Consider the following 24309-nt stretch of genomic DNA (forward strand, 5'->3'; position numbering starts at 1 on the left):
AAGCCAGAATGATCTTCTTCAAGAGTATTTTAATTCATGGTGTTGCCATACCTTTTAAACCTTCCAAAGGCCTCTCACTGCCCTGGGGATAATCTCCAAATTCAGCCCAACTTACAAAGTTTGCCACAACTTAGCCTGTGCCTACCTCTCCAGTACCACCTCAAACCAATCTCTCCTTCTCTCTTTTTGGCCAAGGTGTACTGATCTTTTCATCTCTCAAAGAGCCCAGTTAATTTTCACCTTTGCATTGTATCCCTTCTGCCTGGGACACTCCACCCCTAACATCCCTCCATAATTTTGGTCTCAGCTTGAATATCACCTCTTCAGACAGGCCCTTCTGACTACACAAGCTGAAAGTGTCTTGCCAACACCCCTACCCATCACTCTATATTCTATTGTCATGTTTGATTGTCTTCAGAGTCTTTATCGCCAAATAAACAAATAAAATGGTAAAGATAGATGGTAAACAAATAAACAAATAATAAGCCATCCCACTCCATCATCCTCCAGACGATGAGCTCCCTGTGAGAGCAGAGACTGTGCCTGCCTGTTCTGTTTGCTCACTGTGGTCCAATGCTGACTGGTTCTGGCACTTAGTAGGCACTCAATAATATCTGCTGAATGAATGACTGAAACCTTTAAGAGGTGGACCAAGTTCTGAAGTCTGGTGGATAATTCTTTACTGAGTACCTATTTTGTATAGACAGAAAAGTATATGTCTCTAAGGAAAATCTTTTTATCACATAAACCCATAGGCTCTACTATGCACACAGTAGTATCACCATCACCACCATCACTGCAACCATCATCACCATCATCACTACCACCACCACCATCACCACCGTCATCACTGTCATCACTACCACCATCATCACCATCATCACTACCACCACCACCACCACTACCACCACCACCACCATCATCACCATCATCACTACCACCACCACCATCACCACCGTCATCACTGTCATCACTACCACCATCATCACCATCATCACTACCACCACCACCACCACTACCACCACCACCACCATCATCACCATCATCACTACCACCACCACCATCACCATCACTACCACTACCACCACCACCATCACCATCACCACCATCACCACCACCATCACCATCATCAGTAACAATAATCTCCAACATGTTTACGTACTTAACATTGAACAAAATAACTTCTATACATTATCTCTTTGGATTCCCAGAACGTTCCAGTGAGGGAGTTCAATCCCTGATTATCCATATTTTACACACCAGAAAACTGAGAACTGAGCCCTGTGAGCCAAAACACTTGCTGAGGATCCCTCAGCTCCAAGGTGAAAGAGAATTGATTCAAACCCAGCACCTGAGCTGCACACTCAGTTCTGACGAACGCCTCCTGCCACGCCAGCCTCCTTGGCCACCTGGGGCAGGAGAGGCAAGCCAAGCCCAGGTCTCACTCCTATTTTAACTACACCTAATTAAGAAATTGCCCCCTAGTCTATACATTCGCATCTGGCAATGGAGGAAAAGGGATAGCTTTTAAATGGTAATCCTGGGTGACATTTTATGGCTACTAAAGAGAAAAAAAATAAAAGCTTAAGGAGAGTTTAGGAGGACTTTTTGGTTGGTTAAGGAAAAAGAATTACAAAATTAAAAGAGTGGAAAAGAGTAAATTACTAGGGACTTTTTACTGCCTGAGCTTACAAGCTGGAGTGGAGGATTAAAAAGATATATAGCTGGGGTTTCTAACCATGACTTATCACAGGGAAGCCCTCCATATATATAGCTTTTTCCCTTTTTTCCACCTCAGGAGAGTAAGCAAACCCTGGATATAGAGTTGCCTCTCTCTGCCCGGGAACCCTGGGGACCTCGTGTGCTCAGCAGAGCTGTCATGGCTGAGAGCACAGCTGGCAAGTGAGGACTCGGGCAGCTGTGCTTGTTTACCGACTGCCCCTGTGCCTCACAGGGAGTGGGGGTCCCTCCCCAGATTACTCAACAACCACTGGGGGCAGGGGGAGGGCGGAGCAGTCCTCTGAGCCAGGGCTCAGTGAGGAGGAGGAAGGCTCTGCAGAAGTATAATAGCAACAGCCAACACTGTCTGCCAACACCTGTTCTCTGAACACCTTTAGTCCTCATAACTGCAAATGCCAGCAATATCCCCTTTTACCGAGGGGGAAATTGAGGTCCAGAGAGAGATGAAACAACCCGCCCAAGGTCACACACAGTGAATTGCTTTGCAGGGGCCCAGTTATTAAAGAGTTTAAGAACCAGCAGGGGGAAGGAAGGGATAAAAGGAGAATAGGAGAAATTGTGGAGGGAGGAAGGAAATGTTAATTGAGCATCTGCTTTGTGCCAGGCTCCACATGATTTTTATCCTGGCTATCTTTCCTCTTCCTTACAATCATGCTCTGGAAATGGGTGGCATTCATGTCCCATTTTACAGATAAGGAAACTGAGGCACAGAAAAATGAATAAAGTAGTCAATGTGAGTTTGGAAGCTGCATTGCTGGGGTTTGAACTGATGTCTGTCTGGTTCCTTTTCTTTTTTCTGGCTGGATGGTCTTGGACAAGTTACCTGACCACGTGGAGCCTTTGTCTCCTAATCTAGAACATGTGAAAAATATTCTCCACTCTCAGACACTGGATAGGAAAGCCCCCTGTAAACCAGATGGCACACTGTAACACTAAGTCTGGTCCAACGCTTGCTGGTAGGCAGGCAGAGCTGAGCTGTTCTCCCATCGTCTAGGGAGGAGGAGATGGAGGCCCCAGGATCCCCAGGTGTCTGACCCATGGCCCATGAGCTAATGCAAGAGCCTGAAGTTGGGCCTCCTGCCTCCAGGGTAGTTCTCTAATACCCCCTGATGGGAGGGAACCTCAATAGGGAAAAGGTGAGCCATGAGCAGGTCAAGGTTATTGACAGCACTAATCTAAACATGGAATCAAGTAAGGCCACTGACTCGCTGACTGTTTTTGATGACACAGGCTCCAAGAATGCCCACCCTAAGGAAGGCCGCATAGGCCAGTTTAGTCCAGGGACTCTCAACTCTGGTTAAAATGATCCACATCTAAGCTCTGCCTCAGGCCAATGAAGCCAGAATCGCTGGGGGTTGAGCTTGGGATGTTAGCAATTTTTCTGCTTTAAAAGTTCCCCCAGGTGATCCTAGTGTGCAGCCAGAGTTGAGAAATATTGATTTATGACTTCCTTTATTTTCCAGACAGGGACCAGAGGCCCAGGTGGGGACAGCCAAGAGCTCAGGCTTCGCTCCGCAGTCAGTGGCAGACCACAGACTCTAATCTCCTGGTTCCCAGCCTGGCACTCCTTCTCCACTCCCTCCACTCTGGTCACAGGGACTAGACCATCTTGTGTCTGTCCCCTGATACCTGAGAGATGGACACCTCAGCCCCACGCTCTCCCAATTCTCTCCAGCATCCCATGTCCCCAAAGGAAGCCATGGGCACTTGGGAGGCCTAAGCTAAATCATACCCTATAAGCCTGCACCTGGGCTGGTCAACACACTGCAAAATGAAGTGGGGGACTGAGGCAATTATCTAATGTGTTAGCAACCCTGTCCCTGTGGCATTCTTGTGAGCCAAAGTAATAAATAGAAAATGGTAATTTCTCTCTGGAAGCCCGGTTCCAGCCTCCCACTGAAGTTCCCTCCCACCCAGAAGTCATATACTACTGCCTGGTTGTCTGCTCCTGCACAGAGTGGCAGTAACTCGAAGCTATTTAAATATCTGGAGCAAAAGTTGCTTTTCAAAACCTGGATCATCATACAATAACCTCAGGTCTCCTCTGTGGCTTACTTGTCGGGCCAAAGCTGATTCTTCTAGCCTTCAGTGGAAAGTAATAAAAATGCCGACAGGTATTAATTAATGACTCCCAGTGGCTAACATCTTTGTGTATGTTGTAGACTAGCATCAGCCCTGGAAAGGGAGTGAGAAGATCTCAGTTGTAATTAAGACTTAGCTTCTTATTAGCTTCATGAGCAAGTCACTCCACTTGCCTGGGGTTTGCAACCCTTCCACCTTCCCTGAGCATGGTTGCACAAATCCGAGTGGAGAAAGAACGTGAAACTGTGTCGACTTCAGTGATACCCTCCCATGGCCATACAGCTAGCACATGGGGAAGTCAAGACTTGAACCCAGAGCCCTTACATTAGACTGTCTCAGGACATCATCAGCTATATGCAGCCCAGGAGAGGAAGGACCTAATTCTTCCTAGAGTGGAGGCACAGAGAAAGGGAGAAGATAATAAAGCTGAGTCTTGAAGAGTGAGGAAGAGTTTTCCAGAAACACATGGGGGTTGCAGGACATTTCAGGCTAAGGGAACAGTATATGCAAAGGCTTGGGAGAGCACAGCAGATGCAAGGAACCAGAGGCAGTTCAACATGGCAGAAGGCATGGTGCGTAGGGGTAGAGTTTGGAGCTTACCTGGGTGCTTGGCCTTATCTTGTAATGGTTCCTTTAAGCAGGATAGACTCTTAGAACACAGATAACAAATGGCTGACCCAGTTTTTCAGCACAAAACTGAAGAGGCCATTGAGGTGTATGGCCTGTTGCTGGCTATAGGATATATAGGGGTGAGGAGATTGAATTGATGGCTTAGAATGGATTTACAAAATGTCATTTACTTAAAACAACATTTTTAGAGCCCAGCACAATACCTGGTACATAGAAGGCACTCAATTAATGTATGAAATAGTAGAAGGATCTGAGAGTCATGAATGAATAAAAGAATGAGCATAGGACTGGTTTGAAGGCAGCATTAGCAGTTCTAATGGCTTTGTAGCCACAAAAGCACAGGCTCCTAGCAGTATTACCTAGGAGTGCCCTGCTATTTGCACGAGTCCCTCAAATTGAAGTCTTCTCCCTGTCAGTGGCAACATGCTGCACAGAGACAAAGAATGATCGCTGTGATCAAGCTAGAAGCCATCCTTCTTAGACTCACATCTCTCATGGACGCGCCCACTGATACCCACAAAATCAGGAAGCTATGCACAAAAACTAGGGTTGGCTCATCTTCGTGAGGCACTCATTTCAGAGGTATGGGACTCCATTGCCATTTCTCCATTCACATGGTCTCCCTAAATGACTAGTCATTTCAGTATCATATAAAGACAAAGGGAAGAGTTATCCCTAATAGAGACTTAGCAACAACGGTGCCACCTGCATTTTAAGGTGCCACCTGCAGCAGCAGCCAGAAGGTATAGCCTGGAAGAAGCAGCTCTGCTTCTCAGGACAGGGCTCAGGATGAGGCGGTCCCTCCTGGAACTTTGTCCAAAAGGGACGATGGTTGTAACACAGAATAAAGTGTCAGAGTTGATAGGCACCTAGGTTCGTCTGGGACTTTTTCTCGGTCTCCATGCTGCCTTTCCCTCCTGCCCTGTAGATCCTTGTTACTTAATATGTGGTCCATGAGGCAGGAGCACTGCTATTATTTGGAAGCCTGTCAGAAATACAGAGTCTCCGGCCTCACCCACTGAACCAGTACCTGCATTTTGGCAGTATCCACAGGTGACCCCCATGCATGTTAAAATTACTGAAGTTTGAGAAAGTCTGTAGGAGAGCCAGAGCCCTCTGAACCAAGGATTCAACTACCTGACAAGGTTTCACAAAGCCCCGTAGAGGGATCAAAGAAGACTTCCCCCAGGAGGCGACAGTGACATTGAGACTTGCAGAAAGGCATGGATTTTGTCTTCCAGTTGCGGTTCACCACTACAGGTGGGGGAGGTACCAGAGGAGGAGTCAGAACTGAGCTGCCTTTTGCACTACTTGGGTTGCCTTGGATAAGTCAAGTCTCCTCTCTGAGCCTTAGTTGTCCCATCTGTAAAATGGAAACAATGCTGTTTGCCTTTCTGTCACATGGTTAATATGAAGATGAAGAGATGTTTAAAAAATTGGCAAATTCTCAGTGAAACACAACACCAGACAAAGGGACCTGTGTTCAGTGTGGACAACCAGCCATCTTGACCCAAAAGCTTAGAAGATGAATAAGGAAAATTCATCAGGATGTTAGAGGTATAAGACCTTGCCCTCACAGAGATTAATCAGCAGCAGAATGGGGTACTAATTAACTAGGATGCAGCACTCCAAAGGAAGGGCCTGGCCATGTCATCGGTGGGTCTCACTGAGCTGCCCATACACAGGGATTTGCAATTGGATTCTTGGGATTGCGCTCACTAGCAATGATTTTCTAAACGTGAGTTCAGCCTAAGAACCTAAGGCTCTTTACATTAGTATTCTGAAGGTCAACATTTCTAGAACTGCTAGCATCATGTTGTTCTCTCAGTTGTGTGGGTGAGAAAGGCAGCTACATTTTGGAAGGAGCCAGATGTACCCCCAGTACAAAGAACAAGAGAACTGAGCTACTTGGAGCTGAATTTCCAGGGTCGGAAGGAAGAAGACGAATTTCACCGCTTACCACCACCACTGCCATCACCCAGCCCAAGGGCTTTTAGCTTGTTGTTCCCTCTGGTAATACTTTTCCCTTGGTCCCTGCACGCTTTCCCTTCTCATCTCCCAGGTCTCAGCAAACATGTTACCACCCCAGGGAAATCAATCCATCTCTCTTCTTGTCTTCAAGTAGCCTCCTGTCATTCTCTATCACATGCCCTTAATTTTTTTGCCCTCACAGCATTTATTAACATTGGAAACACTCTTGTTCATTTATTTGTTTATTTGTAGATTGTCTGCACCACCCCCTAGAATATTTTCCTAAAGTCCTCAGTCACCTGGAATTGCATATTAAAAATAGATGGACGGTCCTCTCCCCTATAAATTCTGACTCCATAGTTGTGGGTCGGGGCCAGGGATGTTTAAACAATGACTCAGATCGGTATGCAGCTCATTTAGTGAGCTCCAGAATGTGAGCTCTGTGAGGGAAGAGCCAGATGTACCCATTCCCCTCTACATTCCACACCCAGCGCGATGCCCGGTACATGTGAGCTCTCGGTAAATCTTTACTGAATGAATTCGTGGACAGCTGAATGAGTCCACATATATTTTGGTGTTACCAACCCTTTTTCCTGTTTTGGCACTTCAGTACTCAGATAGAGCACTTGTTACTTAGGAGGAGTGGCTTAGGTCCTGAGGTAGCCAGAAGGTGGAGCCAGGCAGGCTGCCCTGAGGGAGGAGTTGGTCTGAGAGGGCTGCAGTAAAAGACCAAGGAAGGAAAAGGCCAGAGAAGAGGAGCCTAAGCAAAGTGAGTCTTGGGTGGTTAAAGAAACAAGATCTTTACCTTCCAGTTGGTTTACATGGAGAAGGGGTCAGAGACAACCTCAGAAGAGATAGCATTTTTTTTTCAGAAAGTACTTTTGTTTTGTTTCATGTATTTACTATAAGTTATGCGTACACATGGTTGAAAATGTCAAACCACAGGAAAAGGTGCAGAATAAGGTGCGAGGCTCCCTCTGACCCACCCTGCCCATCCTCTCAGTGCCCTCTTCGGGGTCAGCCCGTTATCGGACCGCACGCACCTTCCCAGGGTGGTCTGTGCATATCCACGCACTCCGCTGTAGAGGACAGAGAGGGCCTGTGTCCAGGGGAAGGGAATGGCCCAAGCAAGGACAAGGAAGTCAAAAAATTCCTTGAAAAAATGAGCTGCTCAAAAGTGTCTTGGCTTTGTGACTCAGGGCCATGAACCTTTGACTCCAGGAAAGCAGCAAGAGCCAACAGGTAGTTCCCTACCTTACTGGCTGGCTAAGTGCCTTGGGGCCCGAGTCAGGGGAGGGAGGTAGCCAGAGGTCAGCAGAAAATTAAACGTGCAAAATGAGATAGCATGAGGGGCAGGTCCTCGTGACCACTTTCCACACCAACCGTAGAAGCCTTGGTTCGTGCCCTCATCTGTTGAACAGGCACGACAGTACTGTCCCCAACAGTCCTGTCTTGAGGGTTGGAGACAGATGTGAGGCACAGAGCCTGGTGCAGAGCAGGTGGTCCTCCATCCTGTCTCCACTGTCCCTACCTCCTAACATCAACCCTTACACCCGAGGGGCCAGAAATGCCTTTGTAGAGACCACAGCTGACCCCGGCTCCAACGTGTACTAGCAATGCCACTTTGGGCAAGTTTCTGTCTGCTCTGCCCTCTCGTTGTGGCCTGGGTGGTGCCACAGCCAGGAGAGCTGTGATGACATTCTAGACCCCGCCTGTCACTCCTGCCACACAGGGGCTCCCACTGTCCCTGCCTGTTCTCCTCTTTCCTCGGCATCACAGCACCCCTAACCCAGGTCCTCAGCCACTGCCCAAGGGGCATTGCTCTCATCTTTCCAAAGACAAGGTAAACGAGGATTGGAGGCCGAGACACTTACCCAGGCCGGGATTTTAAAAACAGAGACTACTTGGATGTGAAAAATGTAGCTGTGTCTCCCTGACTCCTTAAAATATTTGATGCTCATTGAATATTCAACAACAACGAAAAAGACTCTCACTCCATGTACTGTCGAAAATGTAATGTAATTATAGCCATGTTAAATATCTCCAGCTGTTCTGGGATATTTGCATCTTAAATCAAGCCTGCCTGTGCAATCCCGGGATTGCAGCTGGAGAGCCACACCAACACCATACAAACGCAGTGCTGGGGAAATTCAAGCAAGAACTTTGGGCAACAGTTTTCAGGCCTGTTTGTTCCATCTGGGCTTCACCCCAACACTGGTGGTATAAGGACCCCCAACCCAGGCTACTGGCTGCATTGCCAATGAGAGCCGTGTTCCTCAACAGGGCTGTGCAATCTGGCAGGTCATAAGCATCTATACAAATAGCCCTCCAAATCCACGTGCAGGGAACATAAAGAGATAGTGTAAGATAAACGGTAATAAAGTGAATAAACACGCGTCTCACTCCAGAGCCTTTGAGGTGCTTCTATAAATCAAATTCTTGCCATAATTTGCTCTGTGAGACTGCTGAGAAGCAGAATCAAACCTCATCTGCTCTCCCAAGCAGCAGGTTTAAATTTATAGACGTGAGTGCACAGAGGATGCCCATGTCATTTCAAAGTGGGAAAATAATTTTCGTTGGGAGGGGTTCCAAGGGAAGATTAAACTCTTCACTTTCAGGGATCAGAGTAGCAACGACTTTCAAATCAGATGTGCTATTAGAATCAGAAGGGGTGGCCAGCATACACATTTTGCAAAGAGAGGAAGTTCACAGGGAAGCAGCAGACCCTGCGGCGATACAAAAACACCTTCCCTTTCATTGTCTTCTTCCAGCTTCCCAGTGGCCTCTGATGTGACCTTGAATAACCCAATCTCCCTCTCTGATTTTTAATTTTGGTTTGGGTACTGAATGGAGGAAGAAACCTTAAAAGGCTCCGATCTGCCCATAGAGGTGTGATATGAAAACTACATAATGATCTCTGGTTAGGATTGCCACTGTATGCAGAAGGCCACCATTAACACACTATTCACCAGGGCCTGGAAGTCCTTCTTGGAAGGAGTGGGAGGTGTCACTATTAATAATAATGAAAAAGATGGTAGTGATCACTCACTCGTCCAGCAGCCAGACGTCTGTGCTTTTGTAGTCAAGAGAGTAGGGATGCTTCAGTATTACACCCCACTTCTATCCACTGGGTCTAGACCATAGCTGGCTTTCAAGAAGTAATTTTTTCAATTGATGAATATACTATCTTTAAGTATCACAACAATCCTGTAAGAAAAGTATGATTTCTGTTTTATGAATAAGGAAACAGTCTCAGTGAAGGTAAGTGACTCCCCAACAGCCACCCAGTTAATACCTGGCAGGCCTGGGATTTGAACTTGAGTCTGTTTGACTCCTGAAGCCACCTTCTTCCTATTCCATTTTTAAGTTTCTAGGGCCTAAATTCCCAATCTTTCGTGAATATAAATATAGATAAAACATTCCTGTGTTAATCCAACCTAAGCATAAGGAATCCATAGACTCTTTTATTTTCTTGGTTTAGGGACAGACCCTGAACTGAACCTACCCAACCAACTTCACTAAGTAGAATCAATTGTGTAGCAGAGTGTGTTGTATAACCAATGAGACCTGTATTAGTTTTCCGTTGCTGCTATAACAAATTACCACAAACCTAGTAGCTTCAAACAACACAAACATATTAGCTTATAGTTCCGTAGGTCAGACAGCTAAATCAAGAGGTCAGCAAAGCTGTGTTCCTTCTGGAGACTCTGGGGAAGAATCTGTTTCCTGACTTTTTCCAGCTTCTAGAAGCTGCCTGCTTTTCTTGACTTGTGACGCCCTCCTCTATCTTCAAAGCCATTAATATAGTATCTTCAAATCTCTCCGACCTCTCTTTTCTGTAGTTATACCTCCTTCTCTGACTCTGACCTTCCTGCCTCTCTCTTATGAGGACTTTGTGATTACATTGGACCCACCAGATGGTCCAGGATAAACTCCCCATCTCAACCCCCTTAACTTAATCCATCTGCAAAGCCCCTTTTGCTACGTAAGGTAATGTGTTCACAAGTTCTGGGGATGAGAATGTGACAATCTTTGAGGGGCCGTAGCCTGAGCATTTCGGTTGGTTGACACTCTGGCTGGGCCCATGGCCCCTCTGTGGACCCTGCTTTGGTGTGGTACAAAGGCTACCCCCAGAACAATGATACCTCTGTTATACCCACCCTCCTGGGTTCACTGGGAAGCCCAGCATTGCTCCCCCAGGCACCCTGCCTTGCTTCACTCTAGGATGCTCATTTCACGTGCACTTTTACCCACCTAGGGAATCGAACATGACTGATCCCCTCATAGCATTCATGGAACTTTAAGGGGCCTATAGCCTTGCCCCTCCAGTGTGGTCCATGGACCAGCAGCCTCTGCATCATCTAGGAACTTTTAGAAAGGCAAGTCTCAGGCCCGGTTCCAGACCTACTGGGTCAGGAACTCTGTGGTGGGCTCAGGAAACCAGGAATGTTACAGTTTGAGAAGAGTGGGCCTCAGGGGTTCCCCACTCATCCACGGCTAATTGCAGTGTGCCTGAACAGACCTGCTTGGGAAGGAGGGCAGGTCTCCGGGCCAAGGTAACCTCAATGCCTCCTCTCAGTGGTCACTCTTACCACCGATTCTTTTCTGCACGGAACTCAGAAGGTCCATTGCTTTTTCCATAAGAAAATCTTCCTGGGCAGGTAAATTCCTCAAGCTCATATTGACCAAGAACCGAGTGGCTGTGGGGGAAGAAAAGGTATCTGGGAGCCTTAAGAGGCCTAAATCCAAATTCTGGCTGTTTTTCTGTTCTCATGCCATGTGACCCATTAATTCTGCCCTCTCCGAATTTAGGCAAGCAACAGGCTGCAACATCTACCCTCCAGTGTGGCAGGGATAGAATGTGATGGGAATGGACATTGTGCTACCCTATCTGGGTACAATAATTAAGACTCCACTGCACAGGCATTTCTTTGTGGAACAACTGTGATGTAATGCAATGAGCTCTGACTTTGGAGCCCTAGGATCAGGGCAAGCTACTGAACCACTCTGCACCTCAGTTTCCTTGCCATCAGGTACCGGGGACAAAAGAATACTGTCCCCTTATTGTCAGGCTGAAATAAACTAATGAAAGCAAAGTAGCACCATCTCCTGATGGTGAGTAGGAGCTCAATAAATGTGTGTGGAATCAGAGAAAACAATTTACTAAGCAATTTAATAGTATAAACAATGGTGTCAGGGGAGATATTTGACATGCTCAGAAGAACAAACTTGCCCAGCATGTTAGCGGCCTCTATTTGTTTTACCAACAATTCATGTTCTAATTACGAGTGAGTCATCTATTTGTTAGCACAGGCCTGAGCTGGATCTCCGTTTGGCAGCATTTCCTTAGCCACTACTGAAGTTACCAATGTCCTTGAAAGAATGGAAGTGGTAATTTAGCTCAGGTTATGGCTGAATTAAAACTTTTCCACAACTCCTGTTCCACAGCCTCCCCTTCATAGCTGTGCATCTCTCCTGCTGTTTGGCTGATGGAACAGGGGGTACAAGTTCATCACCAACCCCATGCTCTTAGGAATGGTCCTTCCCTTCTCTGACTCGCAGGCCTTTGAATCCAGATGACTTCCTATACCCACTGCAGTGAAAGAAACCACGAGTTGAGACTTGAATGACTGTGAGGGACACACTCCATGGAGGGGTTTGTTCTAGCCAGTACCTCTGATTACACGTGTTGGCAGAATGGTATCATAGAAAAGAACACTGGATTTGGAGCTGGACTGGCCTATGCTGCACATAGGCCAGTCTGTGTCTTTGTACCTTCCTGAGCCTTGCTTTTCTCACCTGTAAGATGGATTCCATAAGACCCATTTGATTCTGGTGAAGCTGATGTGACTATTTACTTAACAGGTGTCTTATACGAATTCTAGGCTCTCACATACCTGGTCCCAGTTCCTAGATGAGGGGCAGGTCCTCACAGGTCCTGTCACCTTGATGAAGCACACTAACCTTTACAAGCCTATTTACCAGAAACAGAGAGAATTTATGGTTGTCTCTGTGGCCCAGTGCCTGGCACACAATAGCCTCTGAATGAGCATTGGTTGATTGAAATTCTGAGTACCCGATCCAAGCAAATCACTCAGGAGAATCAAAGCAACTGATGCACGAAGCAAATAGCCTAGTAACTCTTCCAGCCCTTCTCAATTGGGCAGACATCTGATTGATACCTTCCTGGCCAGCTACAGTGGCCTCCAAATAGCCACTATCAGAACCAGCCCAACGCTGGTCAATTTGGATATCTGCAGACCCGAGCAGAGTTTACATTTGATTCCCTAAACTAATTTCCCCAAAGTCAAATAACTGGTGCAAGTCTTTTCATATTCCTTGTATAAATGTCTATTTAATCACATCCTGTCTCCAGCACTTCAATAACTTGTACATTTCCCCCTCCATCACTGCTTCAGCTCTGCAAAAAGAAATGACTGGCTGAAGAGCTCGGCCATCTGTAGTAGTTAAGCCCTATTTTCCCCTGACTGCTTACTTGGATGGAGGACTTTTTAGCCGAGTCCCATTGGTCATTTAGCTCATGCCTTCATTTCACAGCAGATTCTGAGGCCGGAGTCACATAGCTGGATAGGGCGGACCTGAGGCTGGATTGGTCTTCCCAGCACACTCCCCACCACCCACCAATGCTGCTCCTTCCTCACCCAGCTGTGCAGCAGTGCATCCAGCTGCGCACACCTTTGCAGCCCTGAAGATGTGGATTCACCTTCGACACCTGTTGGTTCTGTGACTTTGGGCAGACTACAGACTGTGCCTGAGCTGCAGTCCCCTCGTTTGTAAAATGGATAATCACGCAACCTTTCAGGCTATCGGGAGAATTGACGTGGCATGAAATGTGCCCAGGCTGGGTCTGGCACAACGGCTGCCCAGTGCTATTTGCTCTCGTCCTCCTCTCGAAGCGCTCACTGCAAGTAATGATGATGGAAGTAGCTCACATTTATTGAGTCTTTCCTTGCTGCCAGAAAATGTTCTACACCCTTTACATGTATTAGCTTCTTCATCCCTCTTTTTCTAAAGGCAAAAGTATTCTTCTTGCCTCCCGAAAGACATCCATCCTCACAGCTACTGGACTTCCTGGGCTAGCACCACGTAAACGGAATGTGCTGATTGCAAACAGTATGCTGCTGATATGATTTCTTGTTTTCTGTCACTGGCTCGTACTAGCCGGCCTGTTTGCTGTGACGAAGTGTGATTAACCCAAGTGCTTGTATCCTGGCCTTGAACATATGACTAGTTCAGAATCTGGGCTCCAGGCTGACCCTTGCAAACGGGGGCTGAAAACAGGAGGAGTGGCCTCTGCTGAAGTTAGGAATGGGGGTGGCAGCTGGGGGGCTGGGACATAGGTGAGGTCTCCTTTGACAGCGTAACAGCCAGTATAAAAGAAGTCCGAGCTCTTGCTATACAGTTTAAAAACTCAGTTTGGCTTCCAGGTGTCTATCAGTTCATTGCTTTGCCATCCCCCGATCCACCCCACCTCCGTACATCCAGCCCTAACCTCCAGCTACCTTGAACTGCTCTCAGGGCTTAGAAAGCCTGTGTTCAGTCTTAGTGTTTCAGGCCTCTGTGCTGATTTGCACATGCTGCCCCCTCCCCCGAAGTCTACTTTCCCTCCTTCTCTGAACCTGGGGGCCCCTCTGAGCCCGCACTCCCGGCAGCCATTCACATATCTCCTTCCTCAACAATCCTGCAACACACCTAGAGTTATTTAATTTTACATGCCCAGCAGCTCGTGGACAGCTTAACATATAGTTGACACTCAATAGACACTGACTGACTGACTGAAAAATAAACCAGGAAATGAGCATATCCCCACTTAGGTAAGTGGTCATAAGATACGATAATTATATTGATAATAATTAATAACTGCTACCACCGCATGAAAAGGTTCTTTCCATGTAGATCCCTTTCTCCAGATTACAACAATAGTCCTTCTTCTTCTTCTTTTTTTTTTTTTTTACAATAGTTCTTGAATATCAAGCACCTATTGCTGTCCAGGCATGGGCTGGTCACCAAAACATACATGACATCCTCATTCTAGCTCTCCAAGGCTTGGAGAGTGCCTGACTGAGGTTAGTAAGGGGCAGAGCTGAAGTCCTGAGCCAGGTCTGCCTGACACTTTGCCCTGAACCACATCTCCTCCTGGAGGGGGTGCACTGCTCCTTGTCCTTACGCTGGACCCTGTCAGCCCCATCTCCCAGTCAGTCCCTCTTCCGAGGCCCCAGTGCCCACAGAGACTGGCCTCAGCATTCTGCATCCTGCCCAGCTATTGGGAAGGCAACTTTCCTCGGCCCCCTGGAAAACCCGGAAGGGCCAGGGTGTGCAGAGTCTGAGGTCCAGGGCTGATGCCAGGGAGACAACATGGGCATTCAGAAGCAGGAGCCGCTTTGTCTGAGTGCTGAGTGATTAACCCCTGCACAGCAGTGACATGCAAACAGAGGGGCTGCAAGGAACCCCACCCCGAGTGGGCCTGGTCAGTGAAACCCAGGAGATGCCTCTCCACAGTGCTCTTCTCCCCACTCCTGAGTTTATTTCCAGACCATGAGTGAGACCTTGGGGACAGCTGGCACATTCCCACAAAGGGGTCCATGACAGCCCATTCCTTACCTGTTGCACTATCGTCTTAGGGCTTGGGAAGCACAGGGGTCTGGGGAGTGCTTGGCATCCTGCTCCCCCTTTGTCCCCAAAAGGAATAAATGTCCTAAACTTGTTTGGGCATTTACTCATTAGAAATGCACTCCGCTGTTATTTCCCAGAAAAGTTAAGCCAAGAGTCTTTGAGGGGGTGACTCAGGACAACAGGAAGGCCTGGAGGGACCTGGGGAAGGCAATCATTCCCCGGACCTTTCCTGAACTTAGAGTCAGGCTCTGCGCTAGGTGGGAGAGACATCAGGGGGCTCAGACATGATTCCTGCCTGGGTCTGGAGCGGGAGACACACACAGGCCAGTAGGAGTGGTGACACACATACTCACGAGGACTGCCACCTACATGGTGGTAGGGGGTGAGAAGGAGAAAGACATCCTTGTTGGGTGATGAGGGGAGGAGAGAAGGGTGATCAGGAAACATCCCTAGGGCTGGGTATGGAAGGAGGACTCGGTGTCCCCAGGTTGACAAAGCAACGGGTGGGGGATGGCGGAGGAAAGCAGAGAGCAAAGCAGAGAGTCTTGCAGAGCAGGGTCCAGAAGTCATAAGCTGTTCTGCGGGGCCTGAGTCGGTGGTATGAGAGAGGGCACGGTGAGGGACAGGGCAGGTCCTGAGTGCAGGGCCTGGGGAATCGACCTCATCCTGAGGACAGGTGAGCCACTCAGGGGCTTAAGTGGAACTTTGGAAAGATTATTGTGGCTACAGCGCAGAGGATGGATGCAGAGCAGAGAGAGCACCAAGCTGGAGGCCAAAGGCCAGTTTGGAGGCCAACACCACTTACAGGCAACATTTTTATGGGGGTTTTAAGAGTTCCCCACCACACACACACACACACACACACACACAACTAACATGATATATCTACTATTGTTATGTCCACTAGATGGAGCAGGAAATGAAGAACAGAGAAATTAAGTCACTTGTCCATGGGCACACAGTAAGTGGTAGTCTCAGCACCTGAACCACCAGCGCAGCTTGAGCCTTCATGCTGTTAACCGCTACGCTAGTGTTGCTCCACTGAAGATGACAAAGGCTTGAGAACAGAGCAGTGTGGCTAGACAAAAGTATTCTTGATGGGGCCACCCTGTATTTGGGGCTCCCCCAAAATACCTTTTGGCTTCCACAGATAGAGGGGTAGAGCCTTTAATCCTAAGGTTCTTGGAAAAAAAACCACCGCATGAGATGTCCAAGGGCTGGAAACTCCCAGGAGAAAGCAGCGATAGGAAGCCAGTAGTGGTCAGTTGAGTCCCCAGGAACACATGCCTTGGGAAATGAAGGTCATACTCTTCCCGGGTATGGTTGGGTGTGTGTCTGCAAACTCTTCCAATGCAGGAAAGCAGGGTACATGGAGGAAAGAAAAGCGTCTGCACAGTGGGAAGGACCCTGCTTTCTTCAGTCCATGGCCATACCTGCCCCTGCTGGGGAGGTTGAGGTCAGGCAGCTCCTGATGGTGCCATGTGTTTCTAGGCAGAGCTGAGTTAGGCCCTGGTCACAAGTGGCCAAGGACATGACCACCTAGACCCCCGGGACAGCTTCAGTTTCAACTCTCCCAGCCATGTTTCTAGGAGGGATGAGATTTGGTGGGTGTGGAGGTGGGGGAGAGCAAGAGTCCTACCCAGGGGTCCTCTGATAGAAGAGAGGCCCAGGGTCAGAGAGGAAGGTTACCTGTGGCTTCTACAAAGTGGATTTGATGGTATGCAAAGTTGGACTTTGAACTTGCTGGCTCTGAGCTTTGGGCAGTGTTTTAGAGCCTCTTCTTTGACATGGGAATAAAACTCACTCTAATGCAGGGCTGGGGTGAATGTCAGAGGTGAATACTGGCTGTCAGCACACAATTTTGCACACTTGGTAAAACATCAGATGTGCAGAATTGTACTTGGTAGGCCATGTTGTTTAACTTGGAGCTGGAGCTGCTGATACTTGAATGCACATCGAACTTCAATATAACTCTAGGACCTGCTAGTTAGTGGTCAGACCAAAAAAAAGCCCAATAAACAAAAAAGCATCACTACCCTCATTCCTTCATCTTCGTGAAACTCAGAATTGTGTTTGAAGATTGAAAGAAGTCACTTAGTAGCACAGGTTTATGGTACCTCCTTACTGCTAAGGTAGGGCAGTCACCGGGTAGATATTCTTTAAAGGCAAAATGAAAAAAAAAATCCCAGAAAACAATAATTCAGGGTTGCTCTACAAACAGGCTGGAAGCAAAGCAAGGAGGGTAATACTGCAGCTGGGTCCCCGTCCTAGTCAAGGACTAGCTTAATCAGCCAATTGAATGCCTGGCCTGCTGTGCCAACACCTGTTGGAATGGTGTCATCGCTCCACCATCCCAGGAAGAGCTTTGTCAGAAATGAAACTGTCAGGAGTGATGCCTTCAGGCTGGTAAAATCACCATCACAGCACTGCAAATAGTACACACCCGAACATTCCCTTCGTGAGTGGCAAAGCCCAGACCCACCTAAGAGGCATTTATACACAAATGGTTCCCTCCATGCTGGAACCTGGTGCCCAAACTCCCCCTAGGCAAGCAGCACAAGGAAGATACCTTCTGTCTGACAGCTGTGTTATCCAGATACACAGTGTGGGGGAAGGAGCAGAGCAAATGGCTTACAAGCTCTGAGCACAGCTTCTCCAGGCCCTGGCTGTTCCATTAATACCTCCGCCTCTCTGCTTTCTTCACTGCAGGGGAAGTTGGTCCGTCTAGCCCGGAAGACCCACACTCACACCTGGTGGGGGCAGGAGCCCTGCCAGTGCCCATCACTATTCAATTCCTTTGGATGCTTAAGACACAAACAGTTTTTAAAAGTAGCAGAAGGGACTGCTGCCTCCCCCACCAAGCCAGCTACAGATTCAGTGTTAATTAATATTCTGGGAGTTTCCTCCACAGTCCTCCTAGGCTGGAAGGGTTTTGGAACTCCGAAGCCATAGCTCTTAGAGTGGTAAGCTTGCTTTAAGGCTTCTGTGTGTGTCTCCCGATGGCCCAGTTTTGAAGAGCTTCCTAGTAGTTTTCTCAGAGACAACAAGCCCACACTTAAGGCATGCTTCCCTCTCTTCCCATTCCTTCAACCCAGATACAGGGCAGTTGCCTGGAGTGCTGTGGACCCGGGTGGGTGGGGGGCGAGGCCCTGGAGAAGGAGGCCTAGTATTTCCCAGAAGCAGCCCTAAGGAGCAGAGCTGAGGGCTTGGGGGTTGATACTGGAAGGAGAGAGGCAGGGACACAAGCGGGGGTGAGCCTCCTATAGTTGTGTTGAACTTCCCACAGCCTGGAGGAGAAGGCCCAGGGACCCAAGAGTGGATCCGGGAATGATGTGACCACAAGGGGCCTAGGGTCCAGGTCCCCCATCCCGGCCAGGGGATAGGTGCTTCTGGCCCTAGAGAGTTGGGGAGCAGAGGGAGCAGGGTCACGCGGAGGGCAACTCACGGAGGAGAAGTTGTGCGGGCCGCAGAGCTCGCCGCGGTACTTGCAGGACAGCAGCATGTCCTCGAGCTGGTGGCCCAGGCGGTCCATGAAGGCGGCGCTGATGCCCTCGAAGTGGCGCGGCGGCAGGAAGAGGCGGAAGTCGGCCAGCTTGCGGAACCACTGGCGGCGCGGCTCGTCGCCCCTCAGCAGCTCGCTGACCAGAGGGCGCGCCGTGCGGTTGGGCAGCAGCAGCCCCAGCCAGTGGCCGGCGTAGTAAAGGTCCCCCTTGGAGAGGCGCGGGAAGCGAAGCGGGTTGTTGTTGCACACGGTGACGGCGGGGAAGGGCAGCTGGCGGCTCCACTCACGGTGCACCCGCGTGTGCGACGGGAAGCTGAGCCAGTACAGCAGGCGGTTTGAGGACCAGGACAGCAGTAAGCCGAGGGACGTGCAGAAGGCCAGCACCCACAGAGCCCGCCGCTGGAAGGAGCCCCCTGCCGCCGCTCGCCCGGCGCACATGTGCCGCAGCCCGTGCAGTTTAGCGCGGCTCAGCGACGGCCGCCCCCTGCGGGCGACCCCAGGCCCCTGCAGCGCTCGCTCGCGCACGCCGCCCCTGCCACCCCCGGGCTGCCCTGCCGCCACCACCGGCGCCGGCTCCTCGCGGGCCATGCGGAAGCGTCCCGGGCCGGTGAGCGCGGCCGGGCGCAGCCCGGCTCCTCCGCTCCGGCTCATTCATTCAGCCCGCGGCTGGCGGCAGCGGCAGCAGCCCCGGCCGGGCGGAGCCGCCATGGGAGTCCGCAGCAGCAGTGGAAGCAGCAGCAGCAGCAGCCGCGCGCAGCCCGCGCTAGGGAAGCGTGCGCCCGAAAGGAGCTCCGGTGGCGCGGCATGCCCGCCGGGCGCCGCCGCTGCCGTCTCCCCGGGCGCCTGCCCGGGACTGAGCGCCGCCTCGACTCGCCGCCCCTGGCACTGGCCTCTCTCGAGCGCCTCCCAGACTCTCCTGGCCCCTAGTCTTCCTGAAGGATGCCCGACGCCGGCCACTACCTCTGCATGGAGCCCCACTGGGTGCCGCCTCTCCAGTCTCTGGGTGCCGCGTCCGTCTGCCTTCCTTCTGGACCTCGGGGGACCCTGAACTGAGTCCCCCCTGTTTCGCCTAACCCCAGCTTTTACGATGGCCCTGGGAGAGCAGCCACTCGGCCACCATGACTGATTTGGACATTCCCAAAGACCCTACCGACCGGGTCAGTAGCCCGGCGGTGCTGGGACATAGGAGAGAAGTCGCCAGGGAACGAGCGCCCCCAGAGGCGCACCGCGGCCCGGGCTCCGCGGGTGGGGTGGGTGTGTACTGGGTGAGTGGTCTCTCTGTTGGCTGCTGCCCTCCTTCCCTTCCCTCCAAGACCCTTCTCACTGCTCCTCGGGCTGCACTCCGCCGAGACTGTCTAAGGCTCCCTCAACTCCCATGCCCGAGCCTTGCGTTGCAGTGTGCCCGCTTTCGCCTGGGGCTGGGGCCTCTCAGGGCGTCCTGCCAGGACTGCTGGCTGCTGGCTGCTGGGCCCCGTCGAGGAGGATTAGAAAGAAGTGTCGTTTCTTCACCCAGCTTCCAGGGGACCCTCAAGTCTCCAGAAAAGCCGGGCCTCGCTGTTCGTTGCCTCTTCTCACTGCCCCGGCGACTCTAGGAGCTGCGGACTGCGGAGCCGGGGCTTACAGCTCCCGGGAGTGATCCGAACTCGCTACTCCGAGCGCCCTTCTCCTCTTGAGATTCCAAGTCCTCGGTGGCAGCGGCGCCGGCTGAGCTCCTCTCCCGATTGCCCGGCCCTCTTCGGGCCCCGGGCGAACTTGGGCAGCGGCCGCGCGGCGTTGGCGCGGCTGGGCTTCAAGCACCTGCTCCTCAGCTCGCTGGCCCCGCGGCTCCAGGCGGGCGGGGCAGTGGCGGCGAGCACTGTGCGCTCCTGGAGACGCGGTGCTGACGCGCCCGGCTCCTCCTCGCTGCATTTTAATTCCTGGCCACTGTGGCCGCTGCACACCGAGCGGGAAAGCCTCTTGTTGGAGCCGGCCGGGTGGAGGATGCTGCACAGATGCGCCGGGGTGTGCGGGTTGGTGGGAGAGGTGTGGAATAGAAACATTGTGTTTACTAGTGAGATGAGCTGTAGAGAGAGTGAGCCACTGAGTGGTGTGGCATTTGAACAAGTGTATGAGTCGGGTGTCGTGCAGAGTGTGGGTAGGATGTGTACGTGTATGTGTGAACAGGCATTTCCATGTATCTCATGAATGTGAGCTTGTTGGCACATGTACTGTGGCTACTTGAGTGTGTGTGGAATAGTGTCTGATAGTGTTTGTTCTATGTGTGTGCATATGTGTGCATATGTGTGCACTTACTGGGTGGTACGAATGGATGTGTTGATGTGAGGTGCACAGTGGGTCTCTACCCATACTTCCCAAATACTTGACTCACTGAGGCATCTCTGGGCCACGTGACACCTCCAGCCCCATTGCTCCATGGTATTAAGGAGTTTGCCAGACATTTTCCTCAGTTAGATTTTAATGAGGGGGTGGGCAGGGAGCAGGTGGGAGTAGAAATGGCTGAAGTGATCCTTGGGGTTCGAGGGCACTAGTGAAGTTGGGGGATTTGGGCTTGAAGAAGAGATTCACCCATTTAGTGATGATTTATTAGGGGCCCTGGGGCAGATCTGTTAAAGGAGCGTGGGGTGTCTGAGAGGACCTGGGGAGGGCTTTCCTGCCCCACTGGCCTGGACAGCATCCAGTCAGCATGGAAAATCCCTGCCTCTGGTCTCTGGGGAAGAGGACATCTGAGCCCCACCCTCCACTCACCCACACACATATGTACACACACAACACACACAAACACAACAGACATGCACATAATACACACACAGCTGGAGGTCCTTCTCATTTGCCTAGGGCGCAAGCTATTGAAATTGGGCTTCACTGAACTTCTGCTTTGGGTTCGGTTCCTTGAAGATGTCTGTTGCTGGCTAGGGGGTGGGGTTCTGAATCTGCCAGTTTAATGGGACCTCTAAGTACAGCTCACACACCAGTGCTCCCAGCCTGGTGCCAGCATTCCTGGGGTGCCATAGCGACACATATCCCAGCCAGGGTGGGGCAGCCGCGTGAGATGGGTGCAGTTACTGATGGAACAGCCAGGGCATACATGTGAGTCTTCCTGCATCGTAACTCCGGGGTGGCACTAGGTTCTGTCTTCTAGAAACCTTTAGGACATTCTATGTTGCTTTCTTGGAAATTCCCCTCTTGAAATGTACACATGCTGCTTTTGGTTGCCCAAGTGTCTTCTCTGCTATGCCTTTTTCTGTGAATTCTCCAGGTGGTCACTCCTCCAGAGAGAGAAGGCATACCCAGGGGTCTTGACATGAAAATCCAGAGGTGGACTGAGAGGTGGAGAATGGCCCCAAGCAGTGACCAATAGCTCCCTTTATAACCCATGTATGCAGTGTGTTCCCTACACAGCCAGAAATACCCCCACTCCTCCCTGACCAGTACTCGGACCAGCTCGGTGAAGCTCAGTTCTTCAAATCCCAGCTTAAGCACCGCCTTCAAGATAACTGGATTGATACCCCCATCACAGCCCTTGTTGCAGCACCGTATCATTGCTTGCATCCAGGACTTTCTTCTGGAAGTGAGCCCTTTGAGGACAGGGACTACTTCTCATTCATGTTTATGTCCCTGCCTCTTAGCACAGTGCCCTGGCATAGTGGCGAAGAAACAAAGATTGTTTGGATGCTTCTCAATGCTAGGCACTGAACTGGTCACATAGACGTTTTATTTTATTTCTCACCCAACCCCAGGGGAAGGTTTTTTGGGAGGGAGGGTTGCCCTCTTCTTACAGTTGTTGAACCAAGAGCTTGGACAGCAGGAATTGAACTCTAACTCATTCCAAATTCCAAGATTTTCCCTCTCCATCCTGCTTCTTTCAAAACTATAATGATAAATACATGAAACAATTCTATAGTAAAAAATGTAGAACTTCCTAAGCACTAGGTCCTGTTCTAAGTGACTCATACTAAAAATGTCATAAATGTTACAAATGTTTAATCCCCCAAATAATCCTATGGGTAGATAATTATTTTCTGTCCTTCAAAGAGGAGGAATCCTTGCCAGTGAGAGGTTGAACTACCCACCCTGAGCCACAGGGCACCTAAGTAGGAGAGCAGCCTCTGAATCCAGGTGGCCTGGCTACATCCCCTGCCCTCCCGAAGTGCACCCCATGCCATTGCGGTTCTCGGAGCATCTCTACTCTCAGAGCTACAGTGACGTGACATCTCATAGGAATTAGCTTTCCCATCCTGGCAGACTTACTCGGCCAGAAAAACAAATTCATGAGGCAGTGCATGAGCTGACCCACATAACCTACCCACCAAGAAATTAGAATTGAGCATTGTGATTTCCCAATAATAAGCTTTTAAGAACATCTCCCTTTTCTTGTTTATCTCTGAAACATCTGTCACTCCACACCTGGCTTGCTGGCATTCTGTGCAGTGCTTGTGTGCAGTGGCAGAGGGCCTGCAGCCAGCCAGCACCCATTCTGCTGTGTGACCACCACCATTAATGACAGGCTCTTTCTCCCATAAAATGAGTTTGTTGGGAGGAAGAGGTCCATTGAAATCAATGCTATTTTCTGTTTTTATAATCCAGTTTTAGGAGCTGACACTTTTGTTGGCTTGATTAGGCTTCCCTGAGCCCCCAAAGTTTCTATGTACCCCAAGCCCTACTACTCAGAGGGCTGACACTGGGGAGGGTCTGGGGTGCCACCTAGCCCCGCTCTTGACCTGCTCTATGCAAGCCCCTTTGCACACCCCTGCAATGACAGTCCATCAACCTTCTCTGAAACACCTGGCAGTCTTTAATGCTTCTTCCTTTCATCAAATTGGATCTGTCTCCTTGTGAATTTCTCTAATTTCTCCTAATTTACCCATTGGGAGCCACGCAAAATGAGTTTGATTTTTCCCATGAGAGCCCTTCAAAATACTTTATGGAATCAGAGTACTTCAGTGCTAAAAGGCGCTCTAGTGGTCTATCTACCTATCAAAGTCTTAAGATGGTCTTTTTTTCTCTGGGCTAAATGTCCACAGTTTCCTCAAGTGTTTCTCCTGTATGTTCTGGTCTTGGGAAGGGATCTTAGGTGTCAGCATCCTCAAAATGTAACCCCCCAGCCCTGTGGGGGGTCAGCCCACCAAGCCTTTTTAATCTGGACCTGGTCTGCACTCTTGATCTTAGTTCTGATGTTTGTGGGTTCTTATTTGTCCTCCTACCCCTGGGATTTAGTGGAGGTGGCAGGTGGGGAGAGGGGACATTAACAATGATGGGTTCTTGGTGTCCCTGCTTGGAATGCCCTAGTGCACTTTCTTTCAGGACTTGGCTACTTCGGTGATGAGTCAATATTACTTTCAATATTAAAGTTCATCAGTATGATGGGACAACTAGTCTTTTGTGAGTCTGACTGTGAATCTCATTAACCCTCTTTTTCTTTTTCTGTGTCTGTACTGCTGTTGGCTCTCTGTCACTCTGTCCCTCCCTCTTCTCTCCCTTCCCTTTTTCCTCTCCCCAACCTCTGCCTGAAACCTAGCTGTCATCTCTGATACCCTCTTTGTCCATACTACCAGTGGCCTCTGAAGTCATGGAAGTGGCTGTGGTGTCACAGGTCCTGAGCAAATATCTAGTCGTCATGATGGGGTTTCCTGTATCGGTGAAAGAGAGTGAGGAGGACACCTCCCCCGCGGGTTTAGCTCATTGTGCACTCCCTGCACCAGTCCCACCAGGGAGTCGGTGCTGGAGCTGCCATTCCATTCTACCTTTGCATA

At 50.0% G+C, this 24309-nt stretch overlaps 1 protein-coding gene across 2 annotated transcripts in view; it reads right to left on the reverse strand.

Moving 5' to 3' along the window:
• ASIC2 (acid sensing ion channel subunit 2) overlaps positions 1–24309 on the reverse strand; it is a 924831-nt gene that overhangs the window by 216535 nt on the left and 683987 nt on the right. The window contains exon 1 of one of the 2 annotated variants that reach the window (XM_028521520.2): positions 18503–20416. The exons of the other annotated variant lie outside the window; for it this stretch is intronic. Coding sequence (XP_028377321.1) covers positions 18503–19210 — 708 coding nt within the window. The 5' untranslated portion in view covers positions 19211–20416. Of the gene's footprint in view, positions 1–18502; positions 20417–24309 lie in introns of those variants that run through there. 2 annotated transcript variants of the gene reach the window in all.

The sequence above is a fragment of the Phyllostomus discolor genome, chromosome 8 (assembly GCF_004126475.2).
Source record: "Phyllostomus discolor isolate MPI-MPIP mPhyDis1 chromosome 8, mPhyDis1.pri.v3, whole genome shotgun sequence".
NCBI classification, from domain to species: Eukaryota; Metazoa; Chordata; class Mammalia; order Chiroptera; family Phyllostomidae; genus Phyllostomus; species Phyllostomus discolor.